Below are 26,095 nucleotides of genomic sequence, written 5' to 3'. Positions count from 1 at the left end.
CAAAAGGGGTTGAAGGCATAAAGGAGGGAGGTCGCTGAGAAGGTGGGCAAAGTGGAGTCCAGAGACAGGTGAGGAGATTAATCTCCAGCATTGTGATGAGAGAGAATGAGGAAATTACCGATGTAATTATATGAAAGTTTGTAGAAAACAGTGCAATGGCTTCATTTTCTCTGCAAAGTGGGGTAAAGTCATTGGAAAATAACAGATAGTACTTGAACCAGATGCTATAAAAACCCAGAAGAGTTGGCACTTGACATGGAGGGCCCAGCTGAGGCTTAGTTGCTTCGGGCAGAGCAGATCTTCATTAAAATTACCTAACTGATTGAATAACCTTATTTATCAGATTTTCTGCAGATTCTTCACATAATTTAATCAATGAACAATATGTCATAGTTAATATGATTTAAACAAAAATCTCATATATGATCCATCATTCTTACCACTTGATTTCATTGTAATGAAGAGTCTTCAAACATTTGGAGAGCACATACTACATATCATGCACTTGGTACTGAGCATGCTGAGTGCTGAGTACACAATGATGAGTGAAAGAAGGTAAAAGGTACAGTCTGGGCTGTAGCACTCCTTGCCACATTATACATTGCTAATGCAGAGCCACATAGAGAAGTCCAATTGCCACCCCTCCCTCTCCTCACAGCCCTGTGAAGTTCCATTTTGCCTCCAAGGGGTGGGAAAATTGCACATTTACTATCCATAAAAATGCAACCCTGGACTGTAGAAGCTTTAATAAGATTTTCCATTCAACTTGTCATTTCAGTAAGTCATGAATCAGAAAATTTCAGTAGCTAGGAACAGAATAGAAAAGGAATCAAGGTCAACCCAATGAGGCAACACCTGCGTGTTGTCTCTGACTTCCAGTATCTGTCTACAGAATGATAAACATGGTCTACATAAATAAATATTGCAGCCATTCTTTGTGCTTACTCCACATAGATTCCCTTTATCCTTGACAGTTCCACACTCAGAACCCACACAAGGAGAAGGAAGAGCTGGCTCCATTGTAGTTATAATTGAGTGTTCATTTTATTTTCTTTTTTGTTTTAACTTTTTAAATTGAATTATAGTTAATTTACAATGTTGCGTTAGTTTCAGTGTACAGCAAAGTGACTCAGCTATACATATATACATATTCTTTCTCAGATTCTTTTCCATTATAGGTTATTATAATATATTGAATATAGTTCTCTGTGCTATACAGTAGGGTCCTTGTTGTTTATCTATTTTATATACAGTTGTGTGTATATGTTAATCCCAAACTCCTAATTTATCTTTCTCCCCTCCCCCTGCTATCCCTTTTTCTAGTTTTAACTTTTAAGTTGCCACAAGTATCTCTTTCCTAATGGATTGTCCAAAGTTAAAATGAAATGTATTATGCATCTTATACAACTCATACCAAAACATCTATACTTGTTCTAAGATTAAATATAACACTTTGGAGCAAAATGCCATGAGTATATGAAAACTGAGAGTTACAAGGGAAGTGGTTTGGCAAACTTAGTGTAGTTACAAGCACTCCCCCCAGCTCCCCATCTTCAAGGACCACTTTTTTAAAAAGGCACAAAAACAAGGAGACCACAGGACTGGCATATCTCAGAAGTCATCCAGACCCTCTTTTAAAAAATAAAGCCACAAACTCCACTTATTATACAAAAATCTAACTTCTCTCTAGACGATACCTAATATCTATCCAGGTCAAAACAAAGCTTACAAAAAGTCCTCTACTGCTAGAAACCCATTCAAATGTATCACTGATCTACAGCATCAGGAGATCAATATATTTGTTCAGTTACAAAAATTAAAGTGTGAAACATAACTAAGCTCAAAGATAAACAGCAGTTTTTTAGGAGATCTTTTAAGGTGAAAGACAGAAATCATAGTGTGTATATACTGTTGTTCTTTTAAGATATGTAACTACCTTGAAAGAAAGGATTTGAAGGAATAGGATGCACAGTAATTCAATTACAAAAAGAAAAAAAAAAGGAAGAATATCCTATATTAAGCAAGTACAGCAGGAAAAGTTTAAGAAAGAAATAGATATTAAAAAATCACAGAATTAATATTTGACCTTACACATTGAAGATTTTAAAACAAACTTTGTAACTATAATACATACTTAATTATTTTAAATTTGAGGTTTCAGCAATATAGATTTTGCTTCTACCACTTTTTCAGTAAAAATAATTTTTTTTAAATGTCACCTACTCAGGTCATGGCTTCATGTTATAAAAAAAAAGTTAAAAACAGGAAAATGTGGCTGAATAAACATTGTTACTTCTGTGATTCTGCTCAAAATGTATTTTGATGCCATCAGGGTCCGTTTAAGAGACAATGACTGATGTCCTTCATAAGCTCATCCCTGCTTTAAAGGCTGGATTAAAACTATCCTTGTCAATACGAAACTCCTTAAGCAATCCTTATACAGTTTCAGTTTCATCCATAGTAAAGCCAAAGACATTTTAAGAAAGAATTTTCCTATGGAATTTCTATTAATTAAAAATGAACATTTTATGTTTTTTTCAGAACTTAAAATCCTGGAGGAAAATAAGGAATTGGAAAATGCTTTGAAAAGTATCCAGCTGCCTAAAGAGGAAATTAAGAAACTTGAAGTGGATGATATTAGTAAGATCTTTTAAAAATTTCTCATGAATAGATATGAAGCTGAACACTTATCTTGCTTTTTTAAAACAAAATTGTAGGGTAAATATTATAATCCAAACTCTACAATATTACAGGATCTTAATTTTAAAAATCTTACTGTCACATTAAATTTTTATGAAATATCTTCCATATGTTTGTGTATAGGTTGATCTTATACTTTTCTATAGCTCCATTTCAACACTGATACTTTTAAAAAGAGTTTATCTAATTTTAATTTTAAAATGTGTGTTTCTAGAAAAATAATAGTTCAACATTTCTAGCAATTTGTAAATTGGACAAAAATATGTAATAAAAATCAAGTAAAACATAGTCTTTGTTCGTAACAATTTACTAGTTATAAATTGATTTTATGTTATATATTGTTATTAAAGAAAATAAATAATGCTATGAGTATAGTGGAACGAAGATTTTTCTCTGTTTTTGTTTTTCAAGCTTTATGGTACAAGATGATTCTTCCTCCTCAGTTTGACAGATCAAAGAAGTATCCCTTGTTAATTCAAGTGTATGTAATATTTTCTTTGGTTTAAAAACTATTTACTGAAAATATGTTGGATTAAATACACATTTGTGAGATAGAATGAACCATTCTCCTCTGTAACAGTTCCTATTGATGCTGTTTTTATATATTCCCCAACTAATCAGAGTAAATAAAATATGGCTATTTAAAATAGCCTGAGAAAGTTTTGAGATTTTTAGATGGACTTGCTTGCGTTTACTGTTTTGAATTTCCTTTGTATGGCAAATTGCCTAATGTGTCAGAATACCTTTGAGATAGAGAAATTGCAGCCAAAAAATATTGTAAATCATCTTAACATCTTATGTAATTGAGTTAGAAATGAAATAAGGGAATGGAATACATTTTGTGGAATCACACCCAAAATCAGTGCTGACCTACACACAATTTGCTTAAAACACCATGCATTTTTTTTAGTATATCTTATGCCTGCTTTTAGCAAGTGGCAGGTGGCAGAAATGACGAAAAACCCACACATATTCCTTGAAATGCCAACCCTAGATGTATCCGTTTTGGGGAATAGGAGAGGCTGTGTCCCAAAACAACTTCCTTGTAGCAAACCTCTGGGAAAAGCCTGGTCCTCTCTTGATTTTGAGCCAGTTCTAATGCCACTGTTATTGAAATTTTATCATACAAATGTACTGGGAAATACTAAAGGCAATTCTTGGCCATGATGGGAAGTTGAGTTTCACAAAGGAATCAGAGATTCTATCTTTTTCTTTTTTCTTTAGGTATGGTGGTCCCTGCAGTCAGAGTGTAAGGTCTGTATTCGCTATTAGTTGGATATCGTATCTTGCAAGTAAGGAAGGGATAGTCATTGCCTTGGTGGATGGTCGAGGAACAGCTTTCCAAGGTGACAAACTTCTGTATGCAGTGTATCGAAAGCTGGGTGTTTATGAAGTTGAGGACCAGATCACAGCTGTCAGGTGAGCGCCTTCTCATTCAAACAGAAACTGATGTCAGCAAAAGTCATGCAGTCATTCTCGGGTTTCTCCATCCTTAGTGTCTTAAATTTTTTTGTCTATTTTCCTGACTTCATCTAAAGCTATCATTAACCTTAAAGTGATATTTTTACCCAATATAAGAAAAAATTATTCACGGAAGAGAGAAGAAAAATGATTTATGGTGAAAGATGATGAACACTCTCTTTCCATGTTTCAGTCATTCTAACAGACTTTCATTACCATGGCTCACAATTAGCAGAAAAATTTGTATAACTCTAGGGATGGTCTGTAGGAAGCCAGACATCTGAATTTGCTCAAGCCTTGTGGATTCTACCTCATAAATTTAGAAATGGCTCAAGATTTCATCAGCACTATATACTTATAGATATTAGCATTCTTTTGTAATTAAACTAGCTATTTTAGCAAGAATGTGTTTTCCTATTTTCATTCGACAAAAAATTTCTTTTACATAATAGAAATTTACAAAAACATTTAGGGGAAAGAGATTTATAATCTGAGTTCTTCTTCCCAACTACATTCTCAACCACAATTTATGGCTCAATCATCTCTTCCTGAAACAAAAAGAATAGAGTCACCAAAATTGTTCCTAATTTGGAAACACTGTGCAGGATTCTTCTGGATATTTCTGTACAGTTGTTGGGTTTCTGTTATTATGATGTGAGTAGGTGAAGTTGGAGAATAGTAGTTTGTAAATGTAAAAGCTAACACAGGCTGACTGTACTCTTAGTCATGGATATACGTGCCTGAGTGATGTCTAAAGGTCAGACACTGTTTCACAGCAAAGAGCAATTTAGAAAATTAATTAGTATGTTTCTTTTATCATCTTAATATCATTAGCAGTTATTGAGTTCAATGCAGCACACACAACACAGATTATATTTAACAACAAGGAGCCAGGCCCAGACAACACTTTTCTGTATTTTTTTGTCTCTAATCAAAGCAGAATTTAGACTCACAAGTAATTATTTTTTTTTAATAGAAAAGTAATCATAACCCATATGCTTTCAAATTTTTCTTTCATTCTGTGAACAGTAATAGACACACACTTACACCTAAAACATTCAGTTAAAAACAAAGTCTATTTGAGTAAAATCAGAAAAATTGATAAATAAATTATTAAATAACACTATACAATCTGTAGGCATCATTCACACCTAACTTCTAGGAGGCTCCGTCTTTCTTACTGATCCAGATTTTTGGCCTTTCCACTATTTTAACTTTTTTGAGGGAGTCTTCGGCCTGATGGAGAGTCATAGAAAAGATAGTTCGAAGAAAAACTCTGAGACTCAATCGTTCATGTAAAGCCTGTGGTACGCCTTAAGAATATTAACACAATTGTCAGCATTATAGACTTAATTCTTTACAGTATTGTTTTTGGCATTGTGGGTCGGGTCACATTTATTTGTATTTAAACCATGCAATAAACACCAAGGACATGTAATCCTGGGGCAACATCAAAAGACAGAGATGTAAATTATGGTTCGTAATTCAACTTTCCAAAGTTGGTAGAGCTAAAAAGTGGTTTGCTTTGGCACTGGTTAAAAAACAATCATCATTAACATCATACATCATTATATTTTTGTGCATTTATTTACCACGAAAAATGCAGCATTCAAATTTAAGAGGAATACCTCAAGAAACAGAACAGATAGAACTGATAGCTTCTTAATGTTTTTCCTTGGATGAAATGAAAATTTAAACATGAAACCCATGTATAGACCTTAACAAAAATTGTTATTTCTGGTGTCTAACATATAGGACACGAAGCCACAAATTCTATTGATTTTCACAATAATATAAATGCCTTTGGCATTTAGAATTGAAAAGAAGATGGACCAGAGGCGGTAATTGGCTACGTTTACCTTCTCTGAGCCATTTTTAGGATGGAACCTGAAGAATGTCTTCCTACTATAGATCAGGCATATGTTCACTCATTGACTCAGCCATTCAAGAACAGATGAAATATTAGTATATGCTATTACAATACTCTGTATAAAATTGTGCAATTTACAATCTCAACATTCAGTGCACTTACAGTTTTTGAAGAGTGAATAAACCACATGCACTCAAGGGAACATGGCTATTAGATGGAACTTTTTGTATTCACCTTAGTGAACACGGGCAGCTGTATGGCAAAGCACATATACAGCAGTGGAGGTGCCAGTGGGGACTGGCCTTGGCTTTGCTTGAAACCATTATTCTGCAAAAGGGAAAGGGAAGCCTTGAAACCCTATGCTTTGAGAAAACAAAAGCTAAAAGAATAGACTTATAGTGATAATTCTAAAAATAATTCAATCACATATCTTCCTGAGAAGTGTTTTAGGAATCAGACGCTGAATGTCTGACTTGAGGAATTGGGATTGTAATTCCTCTATGGTAGCCCTCAAATTACCTCCCCTCAAAGAATGAAATTTTTCCCTGGGATCTCTTATGAAATGCAATCTGGCTCAATTTTTTATATACCAAAAAAAATCATAAGTACATATTTGGAAACCACAGTAAATACTAGTCAGGGTCAAGAAACAGACTCAAGCAAAGCAAAGCCGGAAAAAAAGAGAGGCCCTACAACCGCACAAATTTTGACTATACATAAGAGAAAGCCCCAAAGGATATGCTTGTGAGGTCAAAGCTTAAGTAAAACTGAGACCTGCTTTCTTCAGGCTCCTCTGCAAGTGGTTCATATGTGAGACCCTTAAAATTTCAGTAGTTATAGGATCAAATCTGCTCATTTAGGGTAGGTTTGGCATTTTTGACGTTCCCACAATTTTGAAATTTTATATAACTTCAGGGTTAGTGGTAAAGAAGGATTATATGAGAAAAAAAATATATCATACTGTTATACATGGTATCAATAAGAACATTTCCAAAATAGAATAATAGTAATTGATTACTAAGATTTCGAACTGACCTTAGATTTAGGGCATTTTTATGAGAGAAAAGTTGTAAAGTCCAGTCCAGCCTCCAAAATTAGAAAAAATGCTTTTTCACTTGCTATTAACATTTTGTTGATTTAACCACATTGTCAACAGTATCTCTGATAACCCTCCTGGAAGGTCTTCAGAATTTGGAGGTAAATTTTATAGAGGCTTGTTAGTCTCAGATTATCTAGCTAACCTTTAACCTAGTCCTTCCACAGTAAGTGTTAATGTTTCATTTCCATGTTAACTATTGCACTATCATTTCCTGTAAATGTCATCCTTTCGGAATAAACCTAGGAAGGGAGCTGTTAAGAATTTCCTGTTCCCATGTATCACCTGTTATTTGCTTTTACCCCAGATGCAAGGCAATATGATTGCTAGCTTCTGGGAGATCATAAAATCACGATTGATTTTATGGCTCAGAACTGGCTTCAAGCACTAGCAGCAAGATTATTTTTTTGACAAAGAAAGTGAACCTTCTTTTCTTTCACTTGGCTTTTGAAGTTTGTGGGAGAATTGCCGAAATGCCACAACTTGCTGCCCGTTTTCTCTACTTTACTGTGACCAAGCATCAACACAGGTAGCAACTTTCCGTTTGCTACTGCGTTTCTCCCCTGTAGACTCTTCAGTGTCCCTCAGAATCAGTGTCGAGTAAGCTGTGACTGACGGGGCTTCTTCCCATCTGTTTGTGCCGGGCATCTGCCCAACTCCTCTATGCATCAGAAACATGCATTTTGAATCCATGCAACGAGCAAAATGGTTGCTGTGAAATCCCTTTAAGAAATTCCATTATTTAACTAATGCAAATCACTCGGCCCTAGTTCCAGAGAAGAATGAGAAAGGGCATTCACTTCACTTAAGGCAGCCAAAAAAATAGTATTTTTCCGGGGTCATGAGTGTCACTTTTGTCTCTTCCCCTCTTTTCCTTCACTGTCCCATCCAGGCCTCTATATTGGCTCATCCACTTTGCTGTTTTCTTCCACTGCTTCTGCTTCTCTAAGAGTTTCTTGAGTTTTTATTAAAACGTTCCCCAAATAAATCACAATTGCTCTAGAACACCAGCCATCAAGGAAGCATGGAATAAATTAGCCTAAAACACTCTCTTTTTGTACCAATGACGTAGTTAGATTTCTGAGGGCTTCCCAGGACTTTTTGAAGGTTGTCCTTCAGCATGGTCCCTTGCTCCTAAGGATAGATTTATTTTCAAACTCATTTTTAAATGGAGGCTGTTCTGTGAGGGAAATTGAATGAATAATGTTCATATCCTGAAAGATGCATACAATTGTCCAAACCATGATGAACTGAGGGTACCTAAGTGTGAAATGGGAGAGGGGTGGATATTTTTCCATGGATGGATGTGACCAAAAATGAGACAGTGATTATAATGCATGTCAACCTACATAAAAGGTTAAAACAAGGCAAGCTCAAAACTGTCAAAAAATGAGTTTATTCAGGAATAGCAGAGGAATTGAAATTCTGGACTCACAAAATGTAGCAAGCTATAGGCCCATCCATTGAGGGTTTGGGGAAGGCTGTGTTTATAGGGAGGGAATGAAAGAGGGGAGAGTTCAGTGAGAGTCCATTAAAATCAAAACAACCAGAGACCAGCTTTGACTACTCCCTGGGCAGACAAAAGCCGTCCCGTCCTACAAACAAAGCTCAAGTCAGCATATTTTGAGAAACCAACCCAACCTGGGTCATTTCTTGTTCACGCCTCTGGAAACCATAAGCAAAACTTCCCAAGGTTGATATGAGGCAACCCCTGACCAACTCCCTATCATTTAAGAAAATTTCAAAATTACCAGTTTCCTGGAAATCAGGCATATATGGAAATCAGTCTCTCAGTCCTGAGGGCACATGTGTGCAATTTTTCATTTATATTCTTCAGTCCCATTTTAGGTTGAAATTCTTTTACATTAACATCTAAGCAAATAGAATCAAAAGAAATTAATAAATTTTAAAACAGCAATAATGAAACCCTTTTTCCCAAAAGCTGGAGATTTGGAAATTTGTTACTATGAGCCAGTGTCTCTTTTTTTTTCTTTAAAATATCTTAAGTGCATTTAATAGTAAACTCAAAAACATGTGGCTGTAGTGTTAGAACCTGAGTTAACCATTTGCTTGTTCACTGCATTAAAAAACATTTTCCCCTTTCAGTCTATTCTCATTTGCTGAATATGAGCCTGTCTCTTAACCTGAGTCCCAAGGAACTCACCAGCACAGTTAGGGTAGGAGGCCTTACAGCCCTGAAAGTATTACTCAATAGATGTACCAGAGAGTCTAAAGGATCCTTTTATCCCTTGCAGTAAGCATGATAATATTCTTTTAACTATTTGTAAATGCAGCCTTATTATGCAAGTGTTTAAACAAAGAAAATGTAGCGTTTCTATTAAATCTTTGGATTAACTATGCTTGTGTAATGAAGTAAATGTCATGTGTACGCACTTAAAATTCTAAAAATTTGTTTCTTTTACTTTAGAAAATTCATAGAAATGGGTTTCATTGATGAAAAAAGAATAGCCATATGGGGCTGGGTGAGTTGTTTTATATGTTTTATGCCTGTTATTTGGTTCAGCATCATCATTCTCTAAAGTGTTCGCTTATAAGGTTTCTCATGAAATGTTAATGTTGCAACATAATTTAATCTGTCAATGGAAACAGTCAATTTGGATAATCTGGGCTTCAAAGTGGTGGCTTTAAGTGTTTGTTCCTTTTTTCAATCATTTAGTTTCCTACCTGTATAGCAAATTAACTTGTAATCGACACATTTTCACTTAATTTCTGGTATTAGAGTATACTGAACTGAGCCATATTCATCAGAACTTTAATTTCCTTTGTTATTTTAGGGTTAATATATTTCTTTTCTTTTATATGTCATCACTTCATTTTCATGAGAAGCTAAGATAAAGTTTGAAATTATAGAAACTTTGACAATATAAATTTCCTAGGACCTAGCCTATCCTAGTTATATCTTGGCTCTTTTGATTCTTTTTTTTTTTTTCTTGTAATCAAATTCTTTTACCAGACCTAATGTTAATTTGTGCTAATTGGAGAGAAATAATTATTTATTACTAGTTATAGATCATGGAGATAATTTCCCACGTTTGAAGAGCTGCACAGGTTTTTTAAACACACATTAAAAGGAAGTGGCAACATTTATCAGTCACGGGCAATGAAGTCACTGGAAAGTTTAGAGAAATATGGGAAAGAGTTTAGATTTGCCCATTATAAATTATGATAATTACCCTTCAAAGAAGATTTCCTGTTTCACTTTTTGGTCTGAATTTGTACATTTGCAAGTCAATTTGCAGCCATTTGTGCTTGGGTTGTTTTTCTTGGCTGTTTTCTCTGAGCGCGGCCTGCACAAGATGGAGGGAATGAAACCCAATATTGAAGGGAATCTGCAGGATTCCACTCATCTCTCAGCTCAGTGACCAGATGAAGAACTGTTATGAATTTGTGGAAAGTTGTTACTTCAAGCCATTTGGTCCTTCTTAAAACTATCAAATGTTAAGTATCTAAACAGAATGGAATTCAAATGGGTGGAAATAAAATGAAATCTTTTTATAGTGAAATATTTCAGATAAGACCTTTCTTACCATCCATTTTTATGAAATTTCCTAAAGTAAACCCTTGAGATTCACATTTCGAACTGAACACTTACATATAATATTAACATTTCTCTTAGAGTTTCACTTTGCTTTTACTTCAGGCTTTGAAATAACCGAAAGCCACCTTTTAACTTCACTTCTAGAACATTCTATGTATAAGTGGTTTGGTAGAGAACCATGTGTGTGGGATGATTTAAGAAACCCACTCATCATGTGAAGGAGAGTGAGCTTTATCCCTGTCTCTGTGACATGTTTCTCTTCTTATTTTTCTATGTTTCTGTGATCATTACACTCCATTCCTTAAATGTCAGTGTTTTTCTGGGTCTGGTCTTGATTCTTGTTGTTCTTCACTTTCTTGGGGAAACCCACGTGGTTTCAAAGATGATGATGCCTGCCACCAGCCCCCTCCTCTCTCTTCTGAGCTCCACATTTCAAATGGCTACTGATCCTATTTCCCAAATGTCTTACAGAGGCCTCAAGCTTAACATGCCCAAGTTAAACGTATTATAGTCTACTTTAAAACAAGCCTTCATCTTCAAAAAGGACCTCACCACACACCTAGTCACCCAAATTAGTAAGTTCAGAGCTATTTTCAGCTTCCCCTGCTCCCTGACTCCAATACTCTGTTGATTAGTAAATTCTATCAATTCTGCCTTCAAACATTTGAGTCTATTCTCATCATCCCCACTGACATTGCTTTAGTTCAAGTTTCTTTATATGTAACCTAAATCAGAGCTTCTCAAACTTTAGCTTGCATAAGCATCACCTGGAGAACGTGTTAAAACAGTTTCCAGGCACCCCCCCCGCCCCCGCAACCAGTACTCCAGGGTGGAGCCTGAGGGTCCACTTACGTGGACCATAGGTTGGGTGGTACAGGTTTAACTATTCCAGTTGCTTCTTAACTAGCCTCCTTGCTTTGGTCTCACAAACTCCAATGTTGCTAATGAAGTTGTTGTTCCAAAACACAATTCTTACCATGTTGCCTTTTTGCTTACATATTTTCTAGGGCTACATGTTGACCTCAGCCTAGTGCCCAAACACATTTCCTTGCAAGCAAGGCCCTTGGCAATCTGGTTGCAACCTACTTTTCCAGTCTCTCTCCTTCCACTTCTCCCCACACTTTATGAATAATTTGTCTTATGTCTGTGCTTCCTTTTTCCCATGTGTTGATCAGTCCTGTTTCCTACACCTGCAATGCCCGTCCTCTTCTCCCATTCCCCATGTCTTCCTCTCTCCAAAACACAAAATTCCTACTTGTTCTTTAAGACCCAACTCAGATATGACTTTTTGTGCTCCAATAGCTCTTTATACTACTTTTATAGGAACTGCCATGCTTTATCTTGTTTGTGCATTGTTTGCTCTCACAAGAATCAAGGAATGGACTTTGTCTTTCTTCAACTTTGTTTCTCAAATGTTTAGCACAATATTGGCCATCTCACATATCTATGATGCTGTTTAAACTGAATTTAATCCTGTAAGTCAATGTTCCCCCAAATGTGTCATGTTAGTATCAGGAAATTTGGGGGAAATGTTCTCTGGTCTAATAATTTGGTAAACTATGAAGTCTATATAATAGTGTATATAGCCCCTATAGTAAAGAATCCTGTTAAACTTTGTTTAATACAGTATTACCAAAAAGTATTTGATTCCATGGGTACCTCTTTTAGTGGTGGTCTTGAAGTCAATAGGGAGTGGAATTGGAGCCTTAGAAAGATACTCTTGGCTGCAGAATGAAGAGTAGCCTGATGTTGGGGGAGAGAGTGGTCCAAAGGGCTAAGAGAGCAGTGATAATGGCAACAAATACCAGGGGCCTGAATTTAGGCAGTGAAGAAGGGGGCAGGAATAGGTCATAGCTCTGAGTGCTCTTTTATAGTATAATAAGCAGAGACCTTTGGGAAATTGGAGAAGGGAAAGAGAAAGGCGTTGAGAATGACCATGTGGGTTTGTTTAGCTATCACTGTGTTCCATAAGTACCTGTTTCTATGAAGTATTAGATACCTTAGTGGTCTGAGAAATACTCTAAAGCTAGCCACGCAATTTTTTTTTCTTTGGTCAATTGGTCAGTGAGTTGCAAATCTTACATTTCCCTCCATTATCCAGATTAAGAAGGGGAGAGAAGGCATTTTTATCTTTTTATCTTACACTTTCATTTTTCTGGCACACAAATTAAAGTCCAGTAGCCTGTTTTTTAGCTTCCTCTTAGACATCCACTATGCACACAGCACTATGCCTAGGAAGTGTCTGTTATGACAGGGGTTCTGACCTGGGCAATTTTGCCCCTTAGGGGACATTTGGCAATGTCTGGAGACGTCGCTGGTTGTCAGAACTAGGGGAATGCTACTAGCGTCTAGTGGGTAGAGGCCAGAGATGCTGTTAAATATCCCACAATGCACAGGACAGCACCCAACAAAAAAGAATTATCCAGCCCAAAAAGTCAATAGTGCTGAGGTTAAACAACCTTAATTTATATGAAGAAAAATTGAAGCAATTATTCTGACAATTGAAGAGCAGCAGGGGTTTTGCCTAAATTATTAGAATAACAACCTCATTTATGGGCTTTGCTTTGTTAATATAGACCTAGCCAGGTGGTGTTGAATAAGCATTAGTTCGTGATTTAATCTTAGCTCCCTTCTCTTCCAGTGACTAATTATAAGCAATTTGAATTGCTATGTGTGATCAACGACGTAAAAGTAGGACAAATGCACCTCTAATGAAACTATATTAGACTCTGAACTTAAAACTTCCCAAAGAGGTTGCCCTAATGTAAGGATATAGAGGAAGTGGCTTGTCGGCAGGCATCCTGCAGTTGAGTCCCAGCTCCACCGCTTACTCTAAATTTATCCTGAGCCTCAGTTTCTTCATCACGAAATGCAACAATAATTTCCTCATCAAGTCAGTGTGAGAGATGAGTTAATAGGAAAGTCATATATTAAACAAATATTTATTCTATTCCCACTGTGTTTCAGATTGTATTGTCAGTGCTAGGGAGACATTCATTAACCAGACAGACAAAAATCTCTACCTTTATCGAGTTGGGAATGGCTGGGGAGAAAGGCAATAAGGAAGATAAATAAATATCATATATAGGATGTTAAACGATGATCAGTGCAATGGAGAAAAGCAAAACCAAGCAAGAAAGGAGCAAGGAGCGTCATACAGGATTGGAGCAATTTTAGATTAGAAGGACAGGTGAGGCTTTTTTTTTTTTGAGTTAAGACTTCAAATGGGAGGGAGTGAGCCATGCCAATTTCTGGGGATAGAGAATTCCAGGCAGAGGGTGGCAGCATTTGCAGAAGTCCTGGGGCTAGATCATGCTTGGAGAGTTCAAAGAACGTCAAGAGAGCCAGTGAGCAAGGGGAGGTGGGAGGGGGGAGAGAAAGGACACAGAGCCTGTGGGACCACAAAGACTGTTGCAATGACCTTGGCCGTACAAACATTAGCTAGTTATTATTATTGTCTGTAGGTGAAATGTTCCAATCTGCATTATAGCTCCCATCAGAGTACTATTCCATAAATCCCTCAAAATTCTGTGCCCTTCTAAGAATGTTTTTAAAGATATCCTTCATTTAAACAAAATGGCAAGGCATCTAAGTGCAAAGGACAAAATTCTAGAATTCTCATGGCCAATCTGCTCCGTGGGTTCTTTTCTTTCTGCAGCCACCCACTCTGCCTTGGAGCCCCACCTATGGGAGAGCAGAAAAAAGTCAGCTCGGGTGGTTTTTTTTCTCTTTATCTCTACAATAGAAACAGCTTTTCTAAGCTGCCTGAGAATTTCAAGTACACCTTCTTTTATTGTGCTGCTGCTACACTAGTTTGCTTTTACAAATTCCTAGAGGCAATTTGTATTCATGTTGAAAGCATGACAATTTTATTTACATACTGCCCTATTATCTAATCACTGAATAGATACAAATTAATATTTTTATAACTCCTAAGATTTTGGACGGAAGTGTTCAAAACCCTTTTTACTATATGCAAATGCTTTGATTTCGAATGTCACTCCATGCTATTTTCTGTTCTGGGGCATAGGAGAGGAGAAGCAGAACCTAGTATTATAATTTGCAGTGATCACACTTTTCCAATAAAACCATAAACAGTAATCATATTTCTAAAGGACTCAAGCTTACTCTACTTTCATTTAAATCAAAAATTAAGAAGGAAGAAGAAATCTTTTGTTTCAGTAATAGTTGTTGCTAACCTGCTAATCAAAACAGATTATTTTTATGTTTTAAGTGAAAGTTTGATCCTGATAGAGAATTTGCACTTATCAAAATGATTTTTAAACCCACATGTTCCTTCTATTTTAAAGGATATTTTTCCTCTATTAAAACACATTTTAGTTCTCCTCCAAGTATAATGAAAGGAGGCCATGGTATAATTGGAGCTGCCACTTTTAGTCTGTGTTTTGTAGCCAAGGGTCCTCAATAAGATTCCCCAGAGTTGGAAACATAAGACTGTATGTAAACTAGTTAGTTAGCATTCTTTCTCTAACAATTGAATTCAGCAAGATGGTTTAGCTTATTCCCTCAGGCCATGTATTTCACGGATTAAGACTAGACCCAGGCCACTGACCTGCTGCCTGATATCACCACGTCTGTCTCCTGTCTCTCCCTTGCTCTGCAGGGCTCTCACTCCCACTCTCTCTTTCACCCTCTCTCAAGACTGACTTTTCTGTAACAAGGGATGATACGATCTCTCCTGACCGGACGGCAAATGATTCCCAGAAGTTTGTGGCAATAAAGTCCTAAAAGCAAGGCACACCCTTAGAGAGTCACACTGTCCTCTTTTGATTTGTAAGGACGTTCCTGTGTTGGGGCAAGAATAAGCACCGAGAGTCACTTCCTAATCTAGCACGCACACTCGGGGTGGCGGGGAGGGGGGAGGGGGGTCCATGTCCCAGAACACTGCTTAATCCATGTTCCTAGAGGAAGCGTCTCTCTCCCAGCAGGTTAATACAGACCAAATCTGCCTTCCAGGGAGAGATGAGCTTTACTGTGACGCTCTGTTCATTTCTTCATTTTTAGGAAAAGGTTCAAATTTCCAAGTGCCACAGGCACACATCTCCTTCTGTTATGAGGGTCACATTTCTGAATCACCTACCAGTTCCCTGGGGAAGAAAATTGATGAGTGCTAAACCTACTCCAGACTCTGCAATTTGTATCCCCTTTTGTATTACATTATTTTTCCATTAAGTTGGGGAGGGGGGGCATGGAAGATTTTTAAAGACACCAGTGGCTTTTCCTCCTTTGAGCTGCTATGCCAGAAATCCTCAAAACAGAATACGGAACACTACCTTATACACAAACTCTGGCCGTGTCTTAAACTACTCAAAAGGTTCTTGTGTCCTTCCCTTGCTGTTCTGTTATGAAAATAAGTGAGTAAATATACAGACATAAGTGCTGCCTCACAGGAGTTTTTTGCACGTTGTGGGAAGTATCGTGCTTTTACTTTTGGGGAATGATCTTCTTTTTTGTGCATTTTTTTAAAGTAAAAATCCTGTTTTTGCCATAGCAAGGTCCTGGTTGGAAAAACATAGAGGGGGGAAAAAAGAATTTTGCAGAAAAATTGCAATTATAGTATCTCTTAAACTGCCCGCACCATGTTCGGATCAGCACACCAAGTATTTGTAACTGACTAAGCTGACATTGTTGTCATGTCTGGTGGAGTTCGCTACCAAGAGTGCAAGATAGACATTTAATCTACCCTATCCATATTCCCCAGCTCCCATCAGCACTTATTGTGAGTAGAATTGCTCTAATACCTTAGAGAGTTTATGAGAGTCAATCTGGGACTGACTTGTAACAATGTCTCTATAGTCCTACGGAGGTTATGTTTCATCGCTGGCCCTTGCTTCAGGAAGTGGTCTTTTCAAATGTGGAATAGCGGTGGCTCCAGTCTCCAGCTGGGAATATTACGGTATGGAAACATTTCATAAATGTTGCTGCGAAAACATTTAACACATAATTACTCTATATTTAAGGTTGCTAGGAAAACAAATTATGCAGTAAAATTCACCCCATCACTGGGAAAAATATAATCTATAAATGAGGTTGTTTATATGATTCATTATAATCATGTTGCAATAATCACAGCAATTTTAAGACGAGGAAGGACTCTTCCAAAACCCAATGTAAGTTATTCTCTTCCAGAAACCGTGTGCCCCCTGATGAACCAAATCTTGAAAATCAGAGTTAACTCTATGTTTTCACAGACACACAGGTGCAGCTGAACTAGCTTTTAAGCACATCTTAGGGAAAGTCAGGACGGGACCAAGCAAATCACCGCCACGCCACAGTTTGCAGCTGCCTGTTACGTTGCTCTAGAAATCAAAGAAAGAAAAATTTGTCCAAGAAGTCCACCTTCCGTGTGTGCCTATTTTTATGATGAGCATCAATGTAGGATGATTATTTGGAAATAACTCTAATAAATGCACGAAAATTAGCTTTCATCAGATCCTCTTCCCTGTGTTGTGGTGGAAATGAGACAATTGTGACTTGTAGGGAATCTCCATTCAGAGAAAAACGTGTGTATGTGTGTGTGTGTGTGTGTGTGTGTGTGTGTGTTTTCGAGGAGGAGTTGGGGGACATAGTTCCATCCCAAATTAATTAAGACACCAATAAAGGTACTAGAGGTGGCTGCATTTGTGATTTCTTTTAAAATATGATGAGGTCATTCCTAGCTCAACATTCTCCCCACTGAAGAACTTTGGGTAGAAGTGAAAAAGCTTAAGGGCAGCCCTTTCTATCGTTAGCTGCTCCTGTTTCCACAGTCTTCTCCTGCATTGCTTCTCCAGCCCTACTGAGGCAACTTGCAGAGCGAATGACTTGGGTGGAGCGTTACAGTAAAGGGAAGCAAGAACCTTCCCCGGCAGCTCCACCTGGGAAATTGAGGAGCAGTTATCAAACTCGGGGGGGGGGGTCTGGTTGGTTAATGAAATGACACATATCACATGCAAACAACATACTCATATGCTCATATATTTTACAGCATCTATCTACACAGAGCGATTCATGGGCCTCCCAACAAAGGATGATAATCTCGAGCATTATAAAGTAAGCATTTTCTGTTTGATTTAGGTCATTAATTTATTTCAAATGTGCTAAATAATTGTAACGCAGTCATTCAGAGTTTACAGTTTTGCTGGGTCCCCAAAGCAAGTATGATGATCTTTTGTCAGCTGCAAAACACCTCACTAAAAAGGAATTGACTCCTTTTGGATTCTATTTTTTCTTTCCCCATCCTCCTTCCCTAACTTCCCTTTTCCTCATCCTCCTCCCCCCCCCCTACTCCTACACAGCTTGAGCGGGCATCATTTATGCCTAAGGTCTCACTCATATGTAACATATGACACATAAACTTTCAGTTTTTCAAACTAAGAATCAGATGGAAGTAATGCAAATGACGATGAAAATGTGTTGCTCTGACTCTTAAATATTTATCAACCAAAGCAATACATAATTTCAGTATTGGTGCTAAGTCCATTGCACAATGATTTAGCTAGTCTTCTATTAGAACTTGCAGCAACTAAAATGTTAATTTTTCCCCTTTTCCAGAATTCAACTGTGATGGCAAGAGCAGAATATTTCAGAAATGTAGACTATCTTCTCATCCACGGAACAGCAGATGGTGAGGTTTAAGCAAGACTCTTACACATAAAAATACTGAGCCAGCATCACTTTGTTTAAGAAACATTAAGCATCCTCCTATGCCTGTGCTCAGGGTCAATACCTAAGAGTCAGGGACATTTCCATAAGCGAGTGTGATTACTCACTGCTGACAATGTCAACTGCATGACTAGATAATTGTTGGTGCTCATTTCCAGGCGGTACATTGTCACTCTGTGCTTTTCTGGTATTTAACAGCACTTTAACTCTCTCTCTTTGTTGCAGATAATGTGCACTTTCAAAACTCAGCACAGATTGCTAAAGCTCTGGTTAATGCACAAGTGGATTTCCAGGCAATGGTACATAATTTTGTTTTACTCATGTTCATGGCCTTAGACCCCTAAGCTAAAAGGAGGACTCTTTTTTTTTTTTTTTTAACACTAAAACCTGACAAGGAGGCTGTAAGGTAGAGTAGACAGGACATTAGCAAATAACTCTTGGATTTTTCATGAACTCCCTGAAGGACACTAGGCAAACCATGTCACCTCTGCTGATCCCAGTTGAGTCATATATAAAATAAAGGCATCCACAAGATTAGAGGATCTTCTAGCTCAAACATCCAATAGTTCTGTGGTCCTACGTATTAAGTGTAGCTATGTGCGTAGAGTCCCTGTAAAATCTGAGAGGCTCAAAGAAGCTAGAAGATTCTGTTTATTTAGTAAGAAGCAATCGCAGAATGTTATGAGACCTTAGAGGCTCCCTGAAATCACGTGGCTCCACAGTTAAAGAATCCTTCCATCTCTGTGTTCTCAGTGCCTGGCATGTGACCGGCCCATCACAGAAGGTCATATTTTTACTGAGTAAATGAATAAATGAGCTAGCTGTGAGATCCAGATGCATGAAGAATGGGAAATGGAAACAGAGAGGAAAATAAGGCAAAAGCCAAAGCAAGGGAGACAGTTCCTGGTGGTTACTGTTCCCCCTCTTCAGGGAACGTAAATTCTCCCTCACTTACTTATGTTGCCCAAGCACCTAGAAAAGGAAACCCCCATCTTTTGGAAATTTGGTTTCTTAAAATAATTTAAAGAGGGTGAGGCGAGATTTTTCTGATCTTTTTTTTACCCCTTTCACCCATTTTTGAAATTGTGACTCCCAAAGTAAATTCAACTCATAAGTATATAGCATTACATCAATAACCACTAGCCACCTTTATTCAGTGAAGACAATAATCTTACTGGCAACTGTCCAGCAATAAAGTTTAAATTTGTAATACCATCTCCCTGTTTTGTTTTTTTTTTAATGATACTATTTTTAACTCCTATGGAGGGTGTTTACAGTTATATATATTGTGAATTTTCTGCCACAGATAGGAATTAGATTCATGGAATTTTTGAGCTAGAAGGAGCCTTAGAGAAAATCAAATCCAACCCCCTCATTTTTCAAACGAGGAAACCAAGCTCCAGAGAAGCAAAGTAACTGACCTAGCACCCCAGCTCTGGAACCCAGGATGCTCGCCGCTGTGGAAGTTCAGCCACTGAGATCTCAAATAGAAGTTTGAAAAATATGAAACAGTAGTGAAGGTTAATGAAAAGGCTTTAAATCTTCCTGTTCTAAATGTTTATCTGTAACCTATTTTATTTATGCAAGTGTTCTTAGGTAGAATTCCAGCCATAATATTAGAAAAATTATCAGGTCCTGAGAGCACAAAAAGCCAAAGCTGGTTGCATTGCGTGTCTGCAGGAATAAAATAGGTTTCTTCCCTTTGTGTTTCAGTGGTACTCAGACCAGAACCATGGCATATCCGGCCTGTCTACGAAGCACTTATACACCCACATGACCCACTTCCTAAAGCAATGTTTTTCTTCGTCAGAGTAAAAACGATGCAGATACAAGACTGTATCACAATCTGAACACTTCCTATAAATGCCTCAGACTGTTTGCTTGTTTTACTCTTTATGCTGTTAAATGTTGGTATAAACAAACAAACGAATGTTGTTCTGAAGGCTGACAGAAAATTCAGAGGACTCGGAAGTTCAACCTAAATATTGTTTACATTTTTTGGCACTCTGTGAAAGAAGAGAAAAGGAGGCCATACCTTTTGCTTTGGACACAGACAGTGTTTTATCACCTGTTCGTTTGAGGGAAAAAGAATAAAGTCAGAAGTTAAAATGCTATGATTTTCTCTGTGTGCATTAATTTCAGGTTCCAGTTTCTATCAGAGAAAGAAATGCTTATGTTAGGCAAGTGCTTGAATAATATTAGGGTGGTCATGGAGAAGAAGAATCTAGAAGCAGTTTTGGGTTTTTGTAATTAGAACTCCAAATGCTTGAAACCACAGCTCAGAGTGTGCAAAAGCATTGTTCAGAAATCAGGTTGGCAATGCATTGTGTAGAGGCACCCTGACGTTTGCACTCTGTGCTGTCCCTCCAAGAAATGTTTATTAAATTTCTCCCAGAAGATTTCTTCAACATTGCCAAAAGCATTTGATAAAGATAAAGTCAGAATTTTGGATCCAGGCTCCTTTTAAGAAATGCTTCAAATTTGGAAATGTTCCTATTTTGGATCCCTTTTTAGAATGAGTAATGGTTAACTGTTTTCTGATTGCTAAGCCACACCAAACTAAATAAAACAAAAAATTAGATAAAAATGGACATCAACAGCTGGAGAAGGAAAATGTTACATCTGTGAGATTATTCTGGGGTTTTAGTTCTATGTTATAGGGTTTATTTTGGAAAAGAAAAAAAAAAGAGCCATAATGCCAGCAATCCCAAAGGCAATGCTCTGTCAATAACTGTCCCCATCAATTAGAAACACAGGCAGTATGCCATCTCTGTGATGGCCACAGAATTAAAAAGATCCACACCAGGTCACCAGAAGATGTCTTAAATGAATGCTGAAAGTATCATGAAGCCACTGCCGAGGGGACTTTCCATTGACATGGTTCCCAGCATTCAGTTGCCCTGGATGATTTTTCCCCATCCTCAGTTTGATTCTTCCCAGTGTCAGGTAGAAGACCCTCACACCTTCTGTCATGCTGTATAACTAGAAGAACCAGTCCAGGCATGGAAACTTACAGCAGGCAGGGACCTCAAAGGCCATACACCACAGACTCTTCTAGAGTTTTCAGACCTTTCTCAGTCCAGCACTCTTTCTCCTATGACTTTTTGAAATCATGCTCCCATTCAGGCCACAGAGTCCCACCCACCTCACCTGTCAGGAAGGGTACTTGGTGGAGGTCAGGGAGCCCGGGCAACACCCTCACAGATTCAGGACTGGCCACAGCCCCTCCTCTGCACATCTGTACAACTGCTGATGCCCTCAGGGTCAGAAGGAAGCTACTACTCTCCTTTTCTGTTCCACATGGAGCCGCCTGTGAAGCAAGCCCAGGAGATTTCTGCATAATTTTCTCCCCATTCCCTCTCTCCAGCTAGGAAGGGGAGACGAGCCAACAGTCCTTTTCTAACACTCTGTTAAGGGAGACAGCAGGGCAATTTTGTAATTATTATTTGTATAATAAGGAAGTCTTGTTACCCCGACTTATCTTCTGCCTTTGTGGAATATGCAAATCTGGTGTTTAATATCAATGTGCAAGAAGTTGTCTCCAGCCTCAGGCCTTGGTTCCCACTGCCACAGAGGCAACTCCTACAAGACAGATATAACTGCGTCATTTTCCCAAGTAGAAACTTCCAGGGATTCTCCATGGTCTGTAAAATAACGTTGTAGATATTCTATGTAGAACATTTTCGTCATCACAGAAAGTGCTATTCGTTGGTGCTATCCTAGAGGAATCTTCACAGACCATATCTTGGAACATAGCATATGGTAGAAGCTCGCCAACCAGTGAATGATTGAACGACTCTGTCCTCATGGAAGACTCGGGTTTTCTACATCACCGTTGATGCAGCCTCGCCTGACCCCTCAGGCGCTCCTCAGGACTATCAGTGTGTGTTTATGTACTTATTCATCCATTCAACAACCATTTATTGAGACTGTCTGTATACCTGACAAGGCTTTGAGGATATAGTGCAGAGCAAGGCAGCAACTAGAGTGGCAGGGTTGTTTTTTAATTTTTTTTCTAACGTTCACATTTTGTACAGCTTTACTAGATTCTTCTTTTGGCTTGGAAAGTAAGAGGTACATAAAGTACAAAGATTTTAGTAGAAAATACGAAACTAAAAGGGATGATTAAACGTCTTACCTTTTCCATTTGTAGGAAGTGAATTATAATAATAACTATCCTTTGCCACATTTTATTCTTTCATATGTGATTTGGGGAGGAGGTTGTCCCAACATCCTAATTCACGCTGCAGGGTAGAATCATCCTTCACATATCGCAAACTAGGGATTTTCATGCATTCATTCAACAAATGCAATTGCAAGCCACTGACTCAGGTACTATAGGTGACCCTCCCCCACAGAAGACATGTATGTTAAACAGTATGCATATCTGTGGGCAGAGCTTAAGGCTTGTAAAGATGAGATATGAATGTGAGTAACTACAATGCAAGTTCAAATGACATCAGTACTCCGGGGGTGAGATTCTAGTAGGTGTAAGAGGAAAACCATAAAAAATGATGCCATTTCAAAATAACCTCAAATTTCAACCCTGCAATGCTGGCCTTAGAGCTATTTTTATTTTTTATTTATTTATTTATTTATTTATTTATTTATTTATTTATTTATTTATTTATAGCTGTGTTGGGTCTTCGTTTCCGTGCGAGGGCTTTCTCTAGTTGTGGCAAGTGGGGGCCACTCTTCATCGCGGTAGAGCTATTTTTAAAGGTTTCAAAATTCTAAATGATCATCAAATATTTGTCAGAGTGAATGAGAAAAAAGCAGCAAAAAAATGGGTATCTTGTTAAATTTAACACAAATGAGGGAATTTTGATTGAGGTTTAAATTTTAAAAAAATCTTCTCCAAAGTATAAAATGTATGATTTATTTCCTTCAAGAAACATTTTTTGAGAACCTATACTGTGCATGGCAGTATTCTGGGTACTGCAGGGGTTACAAAGATGAATGTATGTGACAAGTTCCCCATTTCTAGACTGTTTCAGTAAAGGCAACTTAACGAATCTGATTTTCCCAACATTTGAGCATTTTTCAGAAACTGACAGATCTTTATGCAAATGTTGTTGCCAAGCTGTTTGTAATGGTGAAATTATACTTTGACAGTAACTCTTTAAAATATATTAAACCCAGCTAAGGTTTTTTTTGAAATGTTGCCAATTAAGTGACTTTAATGAGCTTCTTGATGGTAATGTAATTAAAATTCAGATGTTCTAATTGTAAAAAAAAAAATACAGTTCTGGGAAACAACAGTAAAATAAGCAAATGTGAAATGAAGTAGGGCTAATTTAAATGGTGATTATGTGGTCTTCTGAGAAGATTCCACCAAAACAACATTTTCAATTATCCTGTTTGTAAAGAAGAAAGAAGGCACCTAACAGATATTTTAAATGTATCCAGTAAAGTAGATATTTTGAGTTTATCTAATAAAACAGATTAAAAAATTCTGAACACAGTAAGTCATTCTCTGCTTGTGAAAGAACTGCTAAAAACGCTTCCTTGGCTTTATGAACAGGTACCCTAGCAATCTGAAGCGAAATAATTTCTAATTCAGGGAGAAATGAGTGCCTGGACCTTACCAAGCTATTCATGGGGGAAAAGATCTGGCTCCTAGCAAAAGTCTCTACTGACCACCTGCTCAGATTATGGGCATGCAATACTAGCATGCTGGTCACAGACACTTCTTTTTGACACACAGGTATGTCGTTGGCAAGCTAGAGCAGTATGATTTCATTCTATTGACCTCTAATTAATACCCCATTACTTACTGTACTCACTTTAAAAATGGCTTTGACAATACATGATTTAACAAATATTCGTTGGTGCAGCGGTACAGCCTTTGCTCTGTGGTTATACAGAGTCCACATCACATTCATAAGAGGGAGGGGTAATCAAGCCGAGGTCATGCTGCCATGGTTTGACAACTCATGTTCCTACTTTCATAATTACTGGTCATTGACAAGCAAAGGCAGGAGCATCTTTGCTAGCCATGATTTATTGGGGGTAGGAATTTTTCTCATTGTTAAAGAGGGTGAATTTTTGAAATAAATGTCTTAACAAATCATTTAAAAGGATATAAATGTTATTTATTTGCTAAAAAAGCTACTATTCATTCACTCATGATTCAGTTTGTTATTGAAACATCCTTTCAGATATTCATGGACATAATAGAAAATTTTAGGTAGGTCATAAAATTTGCTTGTATCACACTGACACTTCGCTAAATTTCCAGCTGTAAGAGACGATGCTTTACTACATGCAAGTACTTTTATACACCGACAGGAGACAATGCTGTTCTCTCATTTTCTTTAGAAGATTAAAGCAATACTTTGCAATATTGCAAAGGCCTCCCTTTCAAATGAAATACAAGATAGCTCATGTGCCAATTCTTTTAAATATAATATGTTCATTATAACTTATTTTAAAGGCAGTGGATTGTAACAGGTAAGGGCACAGATAGTAAAGCTAGACTACGTGGTTTCAATCCCAGCTCAGCAACGTACTAGCTGTGTAACTTTGGTGAGTGTTCATACATTCTTTCTGCTTCGGTTTTCTTATATGTGAAATGGGGAATAATAATAGTTCCTATCCCATAGCATTATTTGGAGGTTGAAATTAGTTGTTATTCATAGAGCTCATAGTGTCTGGCATATAGTAAGTATTTTGTAGGGGTCTGCCTAGATACACAAAGTAAACCACCTTTTTAGTTGGCATTTTCAGTGAATTAATTCTCAAGAAATTAATAGTTTAATATGAAGCCAATCATTTCTTTCCCATATCAGTGAGTTTAGTAGAAGTATCGGAATCATCCATCACTTAAAAATGAATCTCTGTCTTTTTCTGAAGCAATGTGGCCTTTTAAGAAGAACCAGTACGATGAGGAAACTCATCGACCCTGAATGAATCATTTGACAATAGTAATATTGTCAATATTTGACAGTAGTAGTGGAAACACCTTGGGGGAAGACAGACCACCGAGGAAACGTGTGCTTGAAGGACACGGACAGTTCCCTCACCCAGCTTCACAAAACAACCTACAAAGCACCACACGGGTCCTTCTTCTCTGGCTCTACCTCCACCCGCTGCCCTCCAAACTCCAGCCCCACTGGTCTCCTTCCTGGTTTTCTGTGCAGACCACGCTTATTTCTGTTTCAGGGCCTCGAATGTGGATTTCTCACATTTTCTTTGGCTGTGTCCTTCCTTGCTCATCGAGGTCTCAGCCCAGGTGTCACCACTTTAGAGAGAACTTCTCTAGCTTTAATGGTCACTGGATTTAATGTTGCTTTTTCCACGGGCAGAGACTTCCAACCACAATATCTAATTTTGTTTGCTTAATAGCACTTATAACCAACTTATAACTTGATAGCACTATAAAGCATGTTTATTTAGATATGTGTTTGGTACTTAGTTCTCCCACTCAAATATAAGCTCTCTATAAGGAGTGACCCTATCTGTCTTTTCACCTCTCTGCACCCAGGGCCTTGATAGGCTTTGGAATAAGGTAGAAGGAGCTTGATAAACATTTGCTGAATGTATTCCCACATTTTGCCGATAGGAAGGCCTATGAAACTAGAATCCTTATGTGTGATCTCACAGTGGAAACAGATCTCATCCTTTCAGGAAATGAGTATGTAATAGAAACTTGCCTTTTCCCCTTCAAAGGGAAGAGAAAGAAAAAATCCCTGAGCAGCAGGTGATCCACAGTCAGGAGAATGGGGTTAGGGAGGACATGAAT

General features: G+C 37.6%; 1 protein-coding gene across 5 annotated transcripts in view; it reads left to right on the top strand.

The window, feature by feature from the left end:
* FAP (fibroblast activation protein alpha) overlaps positions 1-20,465 on the top strand; it is a 78,444-nt gene extending 57,979 nt beyond the window's left edge. For 3 of the 5 annotated variants that reach the window (XM_082464990.1, XM_082464988.1, XM_082464989.1), the window contains 9 exons: positions 2,542-2,640; positions 3,112-3,181; positions 3,925-4,119; positions 9,556-9,610; positions 16,504-16,603; positions 17,675-17,739; positions 18,241-18,313; positions 18,577-18,650; positions 20,065-20,465. In XM_082464990.1, the coding sequence (XP_082321116.1) occupies positions 2,542-2,640; positions 3,112-3,181; positions 3,925-4,119; positions 9,556-9,610; positions 16,504-16,603; positions 17,675-17,739; positions 18,241-18,313; positions 18,577-18,650; positions 20,065-20,166 (833 nt within the window). In that variant the 3' untranslated portion in view covers positions 20,167-20,465. Of the gene's footprint in view, positions 1-2,541; positions 2,641-3,111; positions 3,182-3,924; positions 4,120-9,555; positions 9,611-15,938; positions 16,022-16,503; positions 16,604-17,674; positions 17,740-18,240; positions 18,314-18,576; positions 18,651-20,064 lie in introns of those variants that run through there. The other 2 variants (XR_014264629.1, XR_014264628.1) reach the window with 2 other exon arrangements.
* The last annotated feature ends 5,630 nt before the right edge of the window (positions 20,466-26,095 follow it).

Source organism: Balaenoptera physalus, assembly GCF_965194825.1.
Source record: "Balaenoptera physalus genome assembly, chromosome: 6".
Classification (NCBI taxonomy): domain Eukaryota; kingdom Metazoa; phylum Chordata; class Mammalia; order Artiodactyla; family Balaenopteridae; genus Balaenoptera; species Balaenoptera physalus.
Note: the sequence above shows the minus strand (reverse complement) of the source record. Positions and strands in the feature narration are given on the sequence as shown.